At 39.6% G+C, this 17,002-nt stretch overlaps 1 protein-coding gene across 4 annotated transcripts in view; it reads left to right on the plus strand.

Annotated features, from left to right (window-relative positions):
• Positions 1–17,002, plus strand: part of ELMO1 (engulfment and cell motility 1) — a 305,632-nt gene that overhangs the window by 107,522 nt on the left and 181,108 nt on the right. For all 4 annotated transcript variants that reach the window (XM_032105001.1, XM_032104994.1, XM_032105017.1 and 1 more), the window contains 5 exons: positions 4,733–4,884; positions 5,781–5,859; positions 9,617–9,667; positions 11,133–11,255; positions 12,595–12,726. In XM_032105001.1, coding sequence (XP_031960892.1) covers positions 4,733–4,884; positions 5,781–5,859; positions 9,617–9,667; positions 11,133–11,255; positions 12,595–12,726 — 537 coding nt within the window. The remainder of the gene's footprint in view (positions 1–4,732; positions 4,885–5,780; positions 5,860–9,616; positions 9,668–11,132; positions 11,256–12,594; positions 12,727–17,002) is intronic.

Below are 17,002 nucleotides of genomic sequence, written 5' to 3' on the forward strand. Positions count from 1 at the left end.
AACATCTTTTTCCCTGTGGATTGTATTGTAACAACAGAAGAAAATGTTGTGTTCCCCTTGTTAATGGTTCGTCTCTTCTGTCTGGCACTTCCATAGGTTTCCCTGGATAATGACCCAATTTAAAAAAAAAAAAACCACCAAAAGACACAAAATAAAAGCATTCTCACAAAGAACCTATGAAAACCAAACTGGAAAATAAAACTGAAAGTGAACCTGTTGAGCAAGAAAGGGACCAAGGAGAATGATAGGACAGTTAGAAGACAAACAGAAGGACAGAGAATGACAGAGATTGAAGAAAGAGGCCCAGGAGTGTCCTGACCTGCATGCAGTTGGGACCTAGAAAGGCACAGCTCTCAGTGGTGCAGTGTGGGCAAGGGGCAAACCTAGCAGAGCACCTTTGGACCATGTCTCATCTCTGTGGCGGCAATCTACAATTTCATTTTCACTTTCTTCTCTGACCTTGGCTTTTGGCAGGACACTTGAGGTCCTTGATGGGCTTGCTCAAGTGACTGACAGGATGGATAAGGGAGCTGATAAGTTTCTGCTGAGGGGGGAGCTTCCAATCAAGTGCTTCTGCCTTTTGAAGCTGTCTTTCATGTTAAATGAAAGCTAAACTGGAATGGGGTTGAATCAGTCCAAATTTTTTCTTGAGTAGTTTTTTAACTTAAAAATGTAGAAGCTGGAGGAGACCTCAAGGGGAACCCCTGACTGCTTCTAATGAATAACTGCTGGTGTTGGATGCAGACTCTCTGCCATCCTTTGGGTACATAAAGACTGCTATTCTAACTGCAGCAAATAAGACTGATGCTTTCAAGGACACCTTTGTTCCTTATTTTAAGGGAAAAGAGCATCCTTTGGAAAAACTTCCTTACGATGTGAAAAATTCTCTTAAGACCTTTTTCTTGCTTATGATGATATAAAGTTCATTTCCAGATTCCATAGTTGCCTAAAGGACTTGGATTCCAAGTTCTTAGAAAAAGTAGCGATTATTGGTTATCAAAATTGTCCTCGTTCTGGCCAGGACAGGGTTAATTTTTGCAGTATCCAGCAGTGGGCATGGCTAGGATCCAGATGTTATTCTATACCACCTCACATCATTTTCTGGGGACAGGGTCAGGGGTCCCTTCTGGGTTGGGGTAGCGTGGCAGTGGTTCAGGTATTCCCGGTTTCCAGGTCGTAAACATTCTTGTGTGAATTGCTCACCCCTCTGTTATCGATGTTGTTGCTGTTACTGTTCCTTTTCTTATTTCATTGCTGTTTCCAGTATATTGTTCTTATCTCAACCCATGATGCTTACCTTTAGTGCCTCCAATTCTCCTCTCCACCTGCCACAGGGAGTAGGAGGGAGTGAGCGAGTAACACATAGTTTGGGGCGTGTCAGTGGGAACACTACACTGGGAAATACCATTCCTAATCCATAACAAAAATGCACTACACAAATTTGGTACTTCCATCTTTAGTTCCTACAAGAGGAGAAGTATTGGTTGAGATAGTTAAAAAAACCCTTTAAAAATTATTTATATAATTGCTGTTTCATAAGTGTGTGATGCAGAGCCTTAATGTTGACAAATTGTTTACTCTGCATCTATAATGTATTCTGCAGGAAAACAGGGTGGCAGCCAGGAAAGTATTTCTGTGTGTCACAACTGTCAGTTGTTTTTTCTGTAGTCAAGTGCAGCTCTAGTTCCTTACTTGAAAATGATATGCACCCTTTAAAATTTTAATATGCATTAGATTTAACAGATAACACAACTTCGACAGATTTTCCTGTACATTTCTGACAACAGAATAGTGTAGGCAAATAACTAATGAACATACATAATGGAAATCAGATCTGTTTCTTTCACTGTTTTTTCCATATGGGGTTTTTTTCCATATGGGTTTTTTTTCCTGGTGCAGTATTATTATTATTATCTAATAACAACTTTTTTTTAACTTTCAAATTCTCTCTTGTGCCTTCAGTGATGCTGAACCAGGAAGAGAACTCAGATGATATAGTTTAGTTTGCTATAGGTTTTTTATCCACCCTCAGTTTACATGTTTTCCTCCTATTCCAAAACAGCATGAATGTGTAAATTCACAGTCTGATTCCTAATTCACCTTGAAATTGATAGGAAGTTAAGCAGCCAGACTCTTCTTTTGCATGTGACTATATACGTCCCAAGAGGACTATGCAGATTTTAAGGTTACAGGTATTTTGCTGAAGACATAATTTTATCCTTAGTGAGACACACCCATGTGACAGATTTTCATGTGAAAGCGCAAAACAATCAAGTTGCTTCTTTCTGGAAAAGATGTAGTGTTTTTGCTGAGCTTACATTATTTTAATCGTCAGAATTTTTTATAAATGAATGCAGGATTATTTTTGGATGTCAAAAGGCCTCTCTGTGTTTGGTGCTTAATAAGCAGAAAACAGCAAATAACACAAATTTGAACTCCTTTTTATTCCTGTCTCTTCTCAAGAAGGACCTCTTTTTCTCCCACATCCAAAACTTCAAGTGTGGGAATAGAATTTCTTTTTAATGCAATTTTGTTCTCTCTGGAACTTGCATGACTTATTTTTGAAAGGTAGACAAGCCTATTACTTCTGGCCAGAATTCATGCCTCGGCAAGGTGGTTATGAATATACATAGATTGACATGCAAGTTACCCAGCAGATGTGTTGCATCTATGTTCAGTGTGATATGTCTTTTTATACACACAAGACAGCTTTAGACCTTGTGTTTGTGTTTGTGGTTAAAAGATGTTATGGTCCAAGGTCAGGAGAATAAATGAGGCTAAGGCAGCCTTTCCTAGACTGAGGTTCCAGTTATCTATACTGTTATATTTCTGCAGGTCATTGATATGAATATTATATCCCAGTGAAGCATTAACTGCTTCACTTCAAGGAGCTGCTGCACCAAGAATAATCCATAAATGCCAGGGCTCCTAAAGAGGTGACAGAAATCTAGCAAATTGGGACACAGTCTTGTTTTCCTGGTGCACAACCAACCCCTGGATACCAAGTGCCCCCTGAGGCATCCAGGGGGCACTTGGTTTAATGTGTGAGCAGTGCAGAGTTGCTCTGTGCATACCCTGACCCTGTCATGGGCCTTGTGGAGATCTGGCAGCTCTAGCTGCAATGCATCAAAACACATCTGGATTACCATTGAGAGAGGAGGAGTAGTACAGTGCTTCTGACATGCAGCTTGTTGCTCTAAAGAGCACATTGTGCTTCATACACTATTGTAAATATTATTTGGGCTCAGGACTTGCTTGGAGCAGATACTCAAAGTCCAGAACAGAAAAAGGCTAATCAAGTTGCTTCTCTCCTCCTGTTTTCTATGTGTTCGTGGCTTGGTTCTTTACAGGAAATAAAGTCAATGTATATTCTCTGAATTGAGTTTCATTTGGTGTAGGGTTTTCCTGCTGTGGTAATGCAAACCAAGTAGTACAGCAAACAGCAGCCCTGCAATAGATTAGAAAAAGAAAAATCTGTCCCTCTTTCTTTCTTGTCTCCAGCCAATGTTGGGTGTTTTGCTCCTTCAGTACTATTTATAATGTCATGAGTGCAAAACAATACCATTGCTCATGCGTGAACGTTTTAATGTGACTTTTACAGGCACCTGGACAGCTTTTCCAAGCATAGGGCATGCCTTTCTTCCTCCTAAAGGAAAACAATTCTTAGGTCTAAGCAGGCATCCAAGAATTGGAAACAGTTTAACTACAGTAGTGGCTTGAAGCACGAGTACTGCAGAAACATGTGAACTTTTCCTGAAGGAACATATCAAACTTGGGACAGGGCCACTGTAGTCTGTTACTTGGCTGTACAGAGCAAGTAACTGTGGTCACGCGTTTCTTTTGTCTGTGCTTTCTTGGGTGCCTTTCATTTTGACTGTGCTGGTATTGGTGTATTTGAAGAAAACCTGTGCAGTTATTGCTTCCTGCATCAGCAGAAGGCAGGTTTCTTCCAGGGAAGCTGGGTACGTGGGCTGGGCAGTATGCAGAAGAATGCGTGTTACCACATCTTACTGCACAGCTGTGTTGACTCTGCAGATGAGTGTGCAGCTTGTCATTGCCACACTGCAAAATAGCAGAGGTCAAACTTGGTTTTAATTAATGTGCCATTTGCTGGTGGCAGCTTGCAGTAAAAGGGAAGGTTATTAATGAAAAGCTGGACTCGAGACAGAGTTATGGAACCAGTTGTTCTGATCATTGACAAGAGTTTTAATCGGTAACCTGGAAAGAACTTTCAGCATTATTGGTAACAGCAAGCAGGAAAAAAAGGCATGTTTTTCTAGAATGTGTTTTGCCAGAAAGCTAGAATGTAAGTTTCTCTTTTGAAACATTTACCTTAAGCCAGAAAACTGGCTGCACAAATTTTTGATGGAGAGAATGAGAACTAGTTTCCTTGTTTTTTCCAAAGTTTTCTACACAAAAAATATAATTGTTCAATTTTTTTTTATGTTGATATGTCATGTTTGTAATGTAATGATGAGGCATACATTTCAGTCATGTGAACACTGATGTAAACCTATGGTGACTTGTGCCAGCTGTAGAACCTGTGCCACTGTGTCCTTTGATGGTATATGCATTGCCTGGTTGATCATTTTCAGGTATTCACTGATAACTGGTATGTGGACAAGACTGCTTTGTATCCTAGTGCCTTTCTGAACCACATCCACAGTTTTCTTTCTTACCTTTCCCTGCTTTCACGACAAGATGTAAATTCTCTGAATGATTGTGTTTGTAGATAGCAAGCTACGTGAACAAATTTGCCTCGGACGTCTCTATCTTGCAACGGTCGCTGGCAATCCTGGAATCGATGGTGCTCAATAGCCACGACCTGTACCAGAAGGTAGCACAGGAGATTACAATTGGGCAGCTAATCCCACATCTGCAGGGGTGAGTGTCTTTGACTGCCACTTGATATGGTGGATTCCCCCCCCCCCCCAAAACAGCACAACATTTGGGAAAAAAAAGAGTGATATAAAGACACTTCCTGAGCCTCCTTTATGATTCCTGTATACAAGTGACTGGATAACTAGTAACACTTTCTGGAGTTGCCTGGTCATTAGGAATTTTTTTGGTTTTTTTGGTTTTGTTTTGTTTTGGGTTTGTTTGTTTGTTTTTCCATAAGTTACCTGTGTCGTTCACAGTGGGGAATGAAGAGAGGAGCACCCTGTAGTAATGCAATTCTTAGTGCCATTAGCATACAGGTGGGGTTTTTTTGCTTGCCACACTCTGGGAGGTTTGTAAGACAAAAATTGCTCAACTTTAGCTGAATGTATATTTGAAAAAGGGAGGGCTGTTTCTTAAATAGTAATGTGAAGTGCGTAAATGGATGGAAACTGGCTCTTGTAGCATAGAGTAATGTACTGTGCAGAGTTATGTTTGTCTCCTACCTGGGACATTGTCAATGCACCTGAAAAGCTTTAATACCAGCAGGTTCATTTCCAGAAACCCTTAGGGAAGATTGCTCTTCCTATCTCCAGCTGTTGTGCATCTGACAGAAACTGATTGTCAGACTCTTGCAATGATCAGTGGAGGGTCAGTGGCAGTTCAAGGGGCAGTTCATTCCACCTTTTTTGAATGCTGAGTCTCCCTTTGGGACATCATTTCTCTCTCAGTAACAAGGACAGCCTGGTCATGACCAACCTTGGTTACCTAACTTAAATGGTTAACATGAAGTGCAAACAGCTCTTCCACGTCTACCTGCAGAAATGCAGCTGGAAGATCAGTTTCTACAGCTCACATGCATTTATGTTCTCCACTCATGTTTACAACATTGTTCCAAACAGGACAGACCAAGAAATCCAGACGTATACCATTGCGGTAATAAATGCGCTCTTCCTTAAAGCACCGGATGACAAGAGGCAGGTAAGGTTGTTGGGGTTTGCATACCTGTGCATTTGTAGGAGAAAGAGTGTTTCATATTCATACCTGCAGTTGTCCCAGTCATACTTTTCCTGCAGTTAATTCAAACTGAAACTTGTTCTTTTGTTTCATGCTGGGATATAATTTATTTTAATGGAGCTACCTCCATCTTGCACCAGTATTAGGAGGGATTAAGCATTCTTCCATGCTTTTGTAGTTCCCTGTGACCTCATATGAACCATATTGACTGTGGCTGCCTGTAGTATTTATTGTACTGAACTCTTTGCCAGCACAGCTTGTAAAACCAGGCTATTTTTTGGTAGAATGTTTTCCCCCCAGGTTTTTTATTAAAAAGTATGTTCCTTTTGAAAACAAAAATATCTTGCTATGTAAGCATTTCATGACTTTTATAGTGTGCTATTTTAAGTTAATTTTAGTGCCAGATATCAGGAAATATTTCAAGCTTGCTACTTGATGTTAAATGGGGATGGAATGTGAAGTGTTATGAAATAGTGAAGTTTTATCCATGTTTATTAGCCTGCGTCAAAACAGATTTAGTCATTTATTTATTTAACATTTCTGTCACCAGGAGCAGTGATGATAATTCTTGTGGTGACATAATGTTACTGTCCAGAACAAGTTCACTGAGAGTTGCTGATCAGTTCTGACAAGGACTTTCCTTAGATTTATTTACATTTTTAAATGCTGGAGACTGTTTAAACAAACATCAAAGCCCTAATGAGGGTTTATGGGAGACTTGGTTGGTTTTTTTGGGTTTTGTTTCTTGTGCTTAAAAATATTTTTAACATTGCAAACAGGGAAAAGTGTAACCATGGTTTAATTAGGGAAAAAAAAGGCTCTTCCACCTCTCACCCCCCTCTTTTTTCCTTCTTCCTCCAATACAGTCTTCTGTAATTAAGGCAAGACGGCACTTAATAAACAAAAATTGGAGTAAGAGCTTTCAATTTTGGCATAAGTCTATGATGGATCCTTGTAAGAAACTCAAAGATTTTGCTTTTTACATTTGTGAATAGTTGCGACTATGTTTCTGTGAAAAGTATTTTTTGTCATATTTGAAGTGGAGGAACAATGTCAGATGTAGATAAGACTTTAGCATTAGTGGGCATGTGTTCCTTGAATGACAGTAGTACAGTGTATTGCCAGCAAGCAAAACAGTATCTTGCCAACAGTGTAACCACCTAGTGAGGCTGGCAGTAAGCCAGGCAGACTTCACCTGTAGTACCTGCTGCTGTGACACAAAATTGTTAGTCATGGAGTTTACGATCATCAGGAGATAATGATCTGCTTTGGTTTGAAGGCTAATAGCTCTGACACTTGCAGAAAATTTTCCTCAGCCTTTAATGACCCAGAATATGCAGTCAGAATCTGTTCAGTTTCTCTTTATATCAGTCTTGTGGCTAATTAGTAAACCATACAATAAAGAAGGTAGGTGTCCATTGCCTTCCAAACAGCATTAACAGATGGCACTTACTGAACTCTGTCTTTCTCAGAAAATGAAGGGAGGTGATGCAGTCTCATGCAATTATCTGGTGATGGGCACTCAAAAGTTAATGTTCAGCATTCACTTCTAATATGGTTAGAAATGAGAAGATGCACCAAAACTTATATGACTCCGGGAACTTTGGCCCTCTCTCTGCTGCTGACTTACAGGCATGATGTGGATGACTGCACTGCAATTAAGGAAGCAATTTAAATTGGCACTGCTGTCTGAATTCTTTCCCCTCTTATTTTTTTTCCTCTCTCTGTTTCTGAAATGCAAAACCCAAGAAGTCCAAGATTTTTCTTTTTAATGAGGACTCCCTGGATTCTTTGCTTCTTCTGCCCCTGTCAAGGACCAAATCATCTAGAGAAACCTAGGCTATTAATAAAAAAAGAAAATAGAAAGGTCTGTTGGGAAAGAGCTGAGAGTTTGAGCATTGAAATGATACTGTGAATGTTTGAAACACTTCTTTGGCATTTGTCTGCATTTTTTGCAGAGACGTTGCTATGGGAAAAGAGATGGCAAATTGGGTCAGATAATTCTCATCAGTTAGTACTATACTTTTACTAGAAGAGTAAAAGTCATTTTTTATTAGTGCTTCGTATTAGTGCTAGTTCTAGTCTTCTTATTAGTGCTAATGACTATATAGCCTTTTTGGAGACAAAGTTGATTTTGATGAAATAATTGGTTTTTGAATGCTGGTTGCTTCAATCAATTTTAGTCCAGTGGCAAAAAAAACCCCACTATCTAGATAACAGCTTTTTAAATGATAGCTATAAGAAAGAAATAACAATTTGATAGTCCTCTCAGAAAGTAAATAGAATAATTTCCTTTCTCCTCTTTTCTTTGCATTGAATGCAAAAATAACATCTTATATTCTGTACCTGTTAATCTTTTGGCAGTGAGTACATAGTTTGACAAAAATCCAGCCAGTCTGTTCCAAGTCACATTGAAGTATATCATGTGCCTGGCACTCCCCCTGCAGCTCAGCTGCGTATTTCTGAAAGAGATGGAGCCATCTATATCATCCATTCCTTTGCTCCTTCTCTGTTACGAGCAATTGAAACCTGCGCAGCCAGAAAAGGCTTAAAACCTAAAGCTGAGGTTCTCTTGTCCTTGGTCCCTTGTTCCTTCTTTATCACTCTCATGTTCTGTTGCAGCACAGTACTTTGCCTGGTACAAAGAAAACAGTTCAACGTCTCTGACTGCCTCTCATCTCACAATTAGAATTCTTTTCTTTTTCCAAGCAAGTTCTCACCTAACACTTGCTTTATTCACCCTGTTTCTGCAGATATGCTTTAGCCATCCATTCTTTGTATGTTTAATGTAACAGTCTCCGTTTTTCTGTTTTCTAGGGGAATTTTTAATCTATAAAAGTAACTAGTATGTATTCTACATCAGTCTTCATCTCTCACGAAGTTCAGCAGGAATGCACTGCATATGCAAGCATAACTCCTCACACATACACATATACACACCTTTCTATACTGATGGAAAGGCTCATGGAACTTAAAAATAGGGCATGCTGTTGTACGTATGGTTAAGATCAGGCTCTTTTGCTTGGTAAGTGTAAAATATCCCCTCCTATGTATTGTAGGACAGTTTGCAGCACGGACAGTTGGGATCAGCTGCTTAAGCATTAAAGTAGAAGCCTATTCACCTCGATAGTGATTTCAGACAGATCTAGAAAGACAAGTTAATTTAAAGCAAAAGAGTGGACCAATGTCGACATTGCTACTAAAATAGCAAAGGGGAGAATTATCATTTCTTATAATGAAACAGTATTGAGTTGTAGGCTGATTTATTGAATGAAAGTTAGAGCACTTGATTTTAAAACAGCTGAAATATTTAAGTAAATAAGCGTTAAATTTGGCATCTTGTTTTAAAGTCCTGGCTGGCTACCAGTCCATGCTTCCTTCTGTATTGTTTGTGGGGGAAGGCTGTGCTTGAACAAGTGTGTAAATACTCTCTTGAACCTACTGAGGTGTCTTCTGAAGTCTTTTACTGCCGGTTTTGGATCACCAAAGGCCTCAGCTTGTGACATACTTTTAACTTTCTTTGTCTCTCTTCCTGACTTTGTGATCCCCCAAATAATGCATACAGTCATAATGCTGATATGCTGCTTCCTTTCATTTCTAAGTAACAATGCAGAAATGTAAGACCTTTTAAGGCAGTGTGTTTTTCTAGGTATGACACTAAAATACCTGCTTTGTGCTATTTTTAATTTTTTTTCCTTTCTTTTTTTTTTTACTTAATCAGGAAATGGCAAATATTTTGGCACAAAAGCAGCTTCGTTCCATCATCTTAACTGTAAGTATATGGTTTTAAAAGTTACTGTTGAGTAGAAGAGAGAAAAGGTGACTCCATTTTTTGCGTTCACAGGTCTTAAAATATATCTTAATATATTTTAATTGCCTTTGTATTTTGATATGTTTTGAAGCCTTGTAATGTAGAAGATAAAGTTTGAATGGTGGTTGAATGAGTTCAAAACTGCTTTTCTGAAGGGTTATTTTCCCAGTCAAATAGATTGTGGTTTCTTCTGGAAAAGAGTATTGAATACCTCTGTGGTTTTTGGTTCTGTTGATTATTCCGTCTTGATTGACACAATTTGTCACGACTTGCACAAAAGAAGCATGAACTACAGCTAATGAAATAGTTAAAGTAAATGAATATAGTATGGAAGACCTTCATCTGCTACCATGGAAAATCAGGGATTTTGCCTTTGACCTTAGAGTAGATTACATCTTCAAGGGAGCAAAGGAAAATATTGATTCTCTGTAATGAGTGTAAAACAAACCAAACAAAAAACTCCTTGCATTTTCTCATTTACTATCATAATTTCAGTGATGCATACAAAACCCCCAGAATTTATTTCACAAGACATGTTTTTACACTTCTTGAGTTCATAAGAAGTTTGGAATAACCACATGGATAATATTCTTAGGTGTTTATTTATTGTCATAAAATGCTCCAGTGCCTTTTGGCAAACAGATTCTTTTATTCTCTGGAAGTGTACAACATCAGTTGATGTATCCATCTCCTACATGATGACTCTTTCCTTATGTACTTTGCTGTGTTTGGAGGCCTGGGTCTGTTTCCCATGTAAAACTATTTGGTGTTTTTGGCACACCAGGAATTTTTAAATTGCCCATCAGTTTTGTGTTTGCTTTCCGAATGGGACAATTCTGTGCATATAGGGCATCGTGTACTAATGTATTATTTCTAAGCAATCTTCCTCACACAGAATGGAGTTGCCTAGTAGAGGCAGGATTGTGGTGTGATGCTGACTCCCTGTTGAGCCCTGTTAAATCACTGAATTCTCTGGCTGTGTTTGCAGCCTTAATACTTTTCTGCTCAGACAGCTACTCTCTTAAATATTTTCTTAATATAATCTCTTGGAAAAAAATAAATAAAATACAGAGCTCTAATGCTCTTGGGATGGAATTAATTTTTCTTTGAAGTGACTACTCAGCACTGTTGTTTTTTTTTTTTTAATACTACTTCTGAGCATATGCATAGACCCTATCTAGTGTAAAGTCCTGTCTCCTGAAGTTATTCATACAGTATCTGAATCAGTAGTGCTAGTCCTGGTTTGATGTTTGCGGGTGGGGTTGAGTTTGTGTTTGGGGTTTTTTGGCTGTTTTGGGTTTTTTTGTTGTTTCTGGAGTATAGATACACTATTGCATAGCAAGGACATACTTATAAACATGGAAACACCTGACTGCACCCACTGTAGTTTTCTGATTCACCAAAGTCTGTCTCTCTTTCTTTGCAGCATGTTATCAGGGCACAGAGGGCCATCAATAATGAAATGGCTCACCAGCTGTATGTCCTGCAAGTACTTACCTTTAATCTTCTGGAAGACAGAATGATGACAAAAATGGATCCACAAGATCAAGTAAGCATCTGGCTTGATCTGGTCTTAGCAGGAAGAAGACAACTCCTCACTGATGTACCTACAGCTCTTCATGGAGGAAAAAAACACTTGCTAGGAACATATACATAAGTCATTAATTTTCCCTCTCTGTGAAATTGGGCTATTTTTTTGGTTGTAAGAAGATGCACTTCTTACTTATTTCATTCCCTGTGCACAAGTACAACAAAATGGCCAGGCAGTTCTCCTTAGCATGTAGTTCCATGAACTGAATTTCCTGTCTTCTTGAGCAGAAACTCTGAGCAGCTGTCCAGCATTTGTTTCCTTTGTGTCCTTTTCAGAAGCAATAGAGATGTATGGTCCTTCCTAAAAGTACTTCTGTAGAGCTAAACTGAATGTGTGCACGAAAACCATCTGGCATGCTAGAGTTGAAGTTAAATTGTGTACCAATAAACCCTGGTTTTGTTACTGGGAACCTATAAAGTACTTCATTTGTTTATTGCTCACTGTGTGCAGACATCAACTTTGGTATTGTTCATTGTAAAAAAAGTGCCATTCCCCTAAGATATCCAAGAGGTTTAAATATAGGGGTGATGAGCCATGGGGATGATGGGTTTTGTTTCTTTAATTTTTATGGCCTTCTTTTAGGCCCTGTACAAGGAGGAACCTAATTTCATTTTTAGCCTGAAGTTATCTTAAGACTTCCTGATCATTTGGAGAAGAGAAGGTGGGAGAGTGAGATAGTTGTAAACATAAGTAACACCATGCTGTAGGATTTTATGCTTCGTAAGTCTGAGATGGGAAAGTTTGACCCTTGGGAATGTACATGCAGTCAATTAGTGAATGTCTCCATAGAGAGTGACTAACACAGTGTTGTTAGTATTGATGGTAGGGTGGTTATCACTGTCTTGAGATATTTCCAGCTGCAGTAATTCCTCTCTTGCCTATTTCTGCGGTAGCAGTAATGGATAGTTACCAAAATTAATGCAGAGTGCTGAGTCATTTTCAGTTCATCCAGCAAGATGCTTAATTACCAGCTTAATTTGAAATGTGTGTGCTCTTTGCTTCTGTGGTTAAAATTGTGTTGTCAGAGGCCTTGCTAATGTGGGTCCCGCTTCTGGAAGTCAACACTTAAGCACCTGCATGTGAATCTCATGAATGTGAGGACTTTTGAAAGTGGGAACCATGAGGTCATTCTTGCTGACTGTCTCTCCAAGAATGAAGTAGGGAATTTAGACACAAAAAGTTTAGGCAGTGGCGGGGAATAATGAAAAGGTGTTTTGGAACACCTTTTGTGGTATTGTTTAATTAAGTGAGAGATAAGTTATTTTAACCCATTTTTTTTAACCTTGTTTTAACATAGGCTCAGCGGGATATCATATTTGAACTCCGAAGAATTGCTTTTGATGCCGAATCTGAACCTAACAACAGCAGTGGCAGTATGGAGAAACGCAAATCTATGTACACTCGAGACTATAAAAAACTTGGATTTATTGTGAGTATTTTTGTGTGATGCTCCTCTCAAAGTGGGTGAGGGCATCCACTATAGCACATCTTTTCATCAGTCACTTCTCTTACTTGGTCTTTTATTTCCTGAAAGGGAGTAACTTTCCTCCCCTTCCCCAGAAATCCTGCTAACTCCAAGTGACAGCTTTAGCAGAAGCCAGGGTGCTGCAATGGGTGCTATAAACTCTTTACAAGGCAAAGGATGGAGAGGTAGTGGAGTAGCCCTGTATGTTAGGGAGTGTTTTGACTGCCCAGAGCTTTGTGATGGTGACAATAGGACTGAGCATTTATGGGTAAGGACCAGGAGGAAGGTCAATGATGCAGATGTCAAGGTGGGAGTTTGCTACAGGCTGCCCAACCACAACGAAGAAGCAGGCGAAACATTCCATAAGCATCTGGGAGAAGTCTCAAGATCTCTAAACCTTGTTCTCACGGGGCACTTTGAACTTACCAGCTGTCAGCAGGAAATATGATACAGCAGAGAGGAAACAGTCTAAGAGATTCCTGGAGTATGTGGAAGATAATTGAGGCCAACTGTATGAGGTTAAATAAGGTACAGTGCTGGGTCCTGCAACCCCATGCAATGCTCCAGACTTGGGGAAGTGTGTCTGGAAAGCTTCTCAGAGGAAAAGAACTGGGTTGTTGGTCAACAGCTAGCTGAATACGAGCCAGCATGTGCCCAGATGGCCAAGAAGGACAATGGCATCCTGGCCTGGATCAGCAATAGTGTGGCCAGCAGGACCAGGGCAGGGATTTTTCGCCTGTATTCGGCACTGATGAGGCCACACCTTGAATTCTGTGTTCAGTAAGAAAGACATTGAGGTGCTGGAGTTCATTGTCCAGAGAAGGGCAATGAAGCAGGTGAAGAGTCTGGAGCACAGGTCTGATGAGGAGCGGCTGTGGGAGCTGGGGTTGTTTAGCCTGGAGAAAAGCAGACTCTCATTGCTCTCTACAGCTACCTGGAAGGAGGTTGTAGCCATGTCAGGGTCAGTCTCTTCTTCCAAGTAACAAGCGACAGGACAAGAGAGTTTTAGATTGGATATTACATAAAATTTCTTCATGGAAAGGGTTGTCAAGCATTGGAACAGCCTGCCCAGGGAAGTGGTTGCATCATGGACCCTGGAGGTGTTTAAAAGACATGTAGGTGTGGCACTTAGGGACATGGAGTAGTGGTGATCATGGCACAGTTGGATTCAATGATTTTACAGGTCTTTTCCAACATAAACTATTATTCCAGCTGGAAGAAATAACTACCTGAAATATAAGCATGTAGTTTTGCACGACATGCCATCATTAGAATCGAACCTTTAATGATATCTTGGATGAGCAGGCATTGCCTAATGGATCTGCGAGAGCCCTCTAAAGCCACTGTAGTTTGTTAGCAGTAATGTGGACTGATGAGCACAATAAATCTGGGGTACTACTCTGTGGTATTCACTTATAGGGCCTTGTCTTTTGCTTGATTAAAGTCCTTCAATCTCTGCATAGGGGATGCAGAATCTCTTCTACCCTGACTTCATCAGATGAATTGGAGTTCTGGTCTTGCCTAGAACCGTGTTGGGGAACAGAGAACAATTTGGCTAAACTGTTGCACACATTTAAATTAACTAATAATGTGTATTTTCCCCCCTTTGGAAACAGAGTGTGCACATGTACACTGAATTAATATCTTGATTTATTGCTTACTCTAGGTTAGTATGCAGTTTTCTTTCTCCTCAGGTAAAATAGTATACTTCATATCTCCTGTGATTCATTACTGTCCTGTTGGCTTAGCAAATATCCATTGAATATTGTACAGTAGCCACAGTTACAGCAGAGAGGTTTTCAGCACTCTTGGTGCAAGCTGGAGCTTGCGGTGCAGTCTGAGTGCTCTGCCCAGCTCTGTGGCATAGGGCTTGATGCTCCCAAACCCACAAGGGAACTGGGTAGAGGCTTTCTATGTTCTGATAGTTGTTTTCATTACTGATGAGTGAGGAAAAAATTACTGCACTGATACAGTGCTGTTGTATCTGTAAGAAGGAGTCATTAAGTAAATAGACAGGAAGGGAGGAACTTGGTATTTTGGGGTTGTGAGCATGATAGCAAAACTAGTGCTTTGAAGAAGCTTTTGAAGCTCAGTGTGGTGGTTTTTTTGGTTTTTTGGGGTTTTTTTTTTGGTTGACTCATCCCTCAGCTTCATTACTTCCATTTGAGCTGTTCGTTGGGAAGCCTACTAAAAACACTCTGGCAGTTGTCAAGGGTAACTGCAGCACTGTTTACTGCTTGATTATGATAGCCTTTCAAAAGGTAATGGGGAGCAAAGTTTAGGAGGGAATGGGAACCGGGATTAAAGCAGTGAGGAAAAGGTAGGGAAGCATAGTGGGAGATAAGAAGCAATATGTGAAAGTAAGCTGTGAAAGAAGCACCATAGCAAGAACCCTAATGGGAAGGCAGGTTATCCTATCAGCAATATGATGAGGCAAAGTACAAACGATAAAAATGTCAACAGTGAGCTGTGAGGAGTTATTCTACTCTTGTACGAAAGCTTTACTTTGAGCTAAGAGTCCAGGTGACACTGCATGTACTTTTTTAGCAGCTGAAGTGGAGTATTACCTTCCTCACAGGAAGGAAGGTAATTACCTTCCTACCTTCCTGGGGAAGGAAGCAGGACCTTTTGTGAAATCTGACTGGTTATCCCCAGCCTTGCACATGGGCAGTGTTCTGACTCCTGGCTGTCTTCACCCCATCTGCTTCTTTTCAATAAAGTGTCTTCAATGCTTTCATCAACTGCAAGTTGAGGGTTGCATTAGCAAACTAACTGATCATGATCTAAATAGTGTGAGGTTTGTCTCCTCTCTGCTTTGGCTGTGTGGCACAAGAAACCTACCAAACAAGAGTCTGACTTTGAATGCTGTCTTCATTCCACTGGTGCTAATGGTTAGGAAGGCAATTTCTCGAGCTGATTAAATATTCATTTCAAGGGAGAGAGTAAATCCATGTCTAGCTATGAAGTTGTTCCTGGACTGCTTGTTCTCTTTCTGTATGGGAAATGCAAGAATTCTGTTTATTTTTCTCAGCCACATCAAAAAGCCTTGCCCCACTACAAATATAATGTCAAAAATAGACAAAGTCCAGACATGGTTTCAGAAGCTTACAATGTAATTTGTAAAACTGCATAGTTAGAAACCTACATTCAGCTAAAGCAACAACAGGGCCTCACCAGATGGTTGTGATGACCAAGTAAAGAGATTTTCAGATGAGATAGTCGTGAGATTGAATTATTTATTATTTTCTGAGTCAATTGCAAATTAAATAGCCTGAATACTCCCCCTTGCATTTGAGTAAACTTAATTCCCATACTGAGGTGGAAAATAACTACCAAAACCCCCATTATTCTGTATATTTTCATCGTAATTCTTTAAACAGCACTACTGTCATTGAGAAGTTGTAGTGAAAGCGTTTGTTTACAGGCAGCTCTGAACAAATTCTAAGAAACTTAAGTTAACATGTTGGAAAAAACAAATAATCTCATCCTAGAACAGTTTTTCCTCAAGTTTTCAGTGTACAGAGCTTCTGAGGGTTTTTGTTTGGTTGGTTTGGTTTTATTTTCTTCAGTTAAATATAAATGGTTTGTATAAATGCAAAAAGCCAACATGGAAAGTGAGTAATTTCAAGATTTCACTTTGCTATACTGGAATTTATTAGTATAGCAAAACAAAATGTAAGTTAATGGAGGAGATATGAAATCAGTAAGGAACTGTCTCATAGAAGGTGACAATTAAAAGGGATATTGAGAATGGTCGGACATTCTTTAAAAGGCAGGCCTAGGCTTGACTTTCAAGATATTAGTGGTGGTGGCATGAGAAAGTGAACATATGCTGAAAAAAATCTTCTGATGAAACAAATAGAGGAAGCAGTGATGAAAATCACCATGTCATTCACAAATTAGATGACCTTTTGGATTGCAGAAACAGAAATAATGTAATTTTATGCAGACAAACAAAGAGCAGTGGTGTTCATTTAGGACCCCGGCAAGAATTTAATCTGCAGGCAAGTGTCCTGTCTGTGGGAAAAGAAATTGTGTGTGATGTAGCCACAAAAAAAAACCCCAAAAAAGTTGAATCTTAAGCTAGGACTTATCTGGAAAGATATTTTCAGAGCATATGAACTGCTGAGGCCATTTTTTGCATTTCTTAGACATCATCTAGAACACTATATAATTTCAATAAACTCTGCAGTGACTTGTTGACTGACTGAATGCAAGATGTGCGCAGAGGGGGAGGCTC

Source organism: Corvus moneduloides, chromosome 1 (assembly GCF_009650955.1).
Source record: "Corvus moneduloides isolate bCorMon1 chromosome 1, bCorMon1.pri, whole genome shotgun sequence".
NCBI classification, from domain to species: domain Eukaryota; kingdom Metazoa; phylum Chordata; class Aves; order Passeriformes; family Corvidae; genus Corvus; species Corvus moneduloides.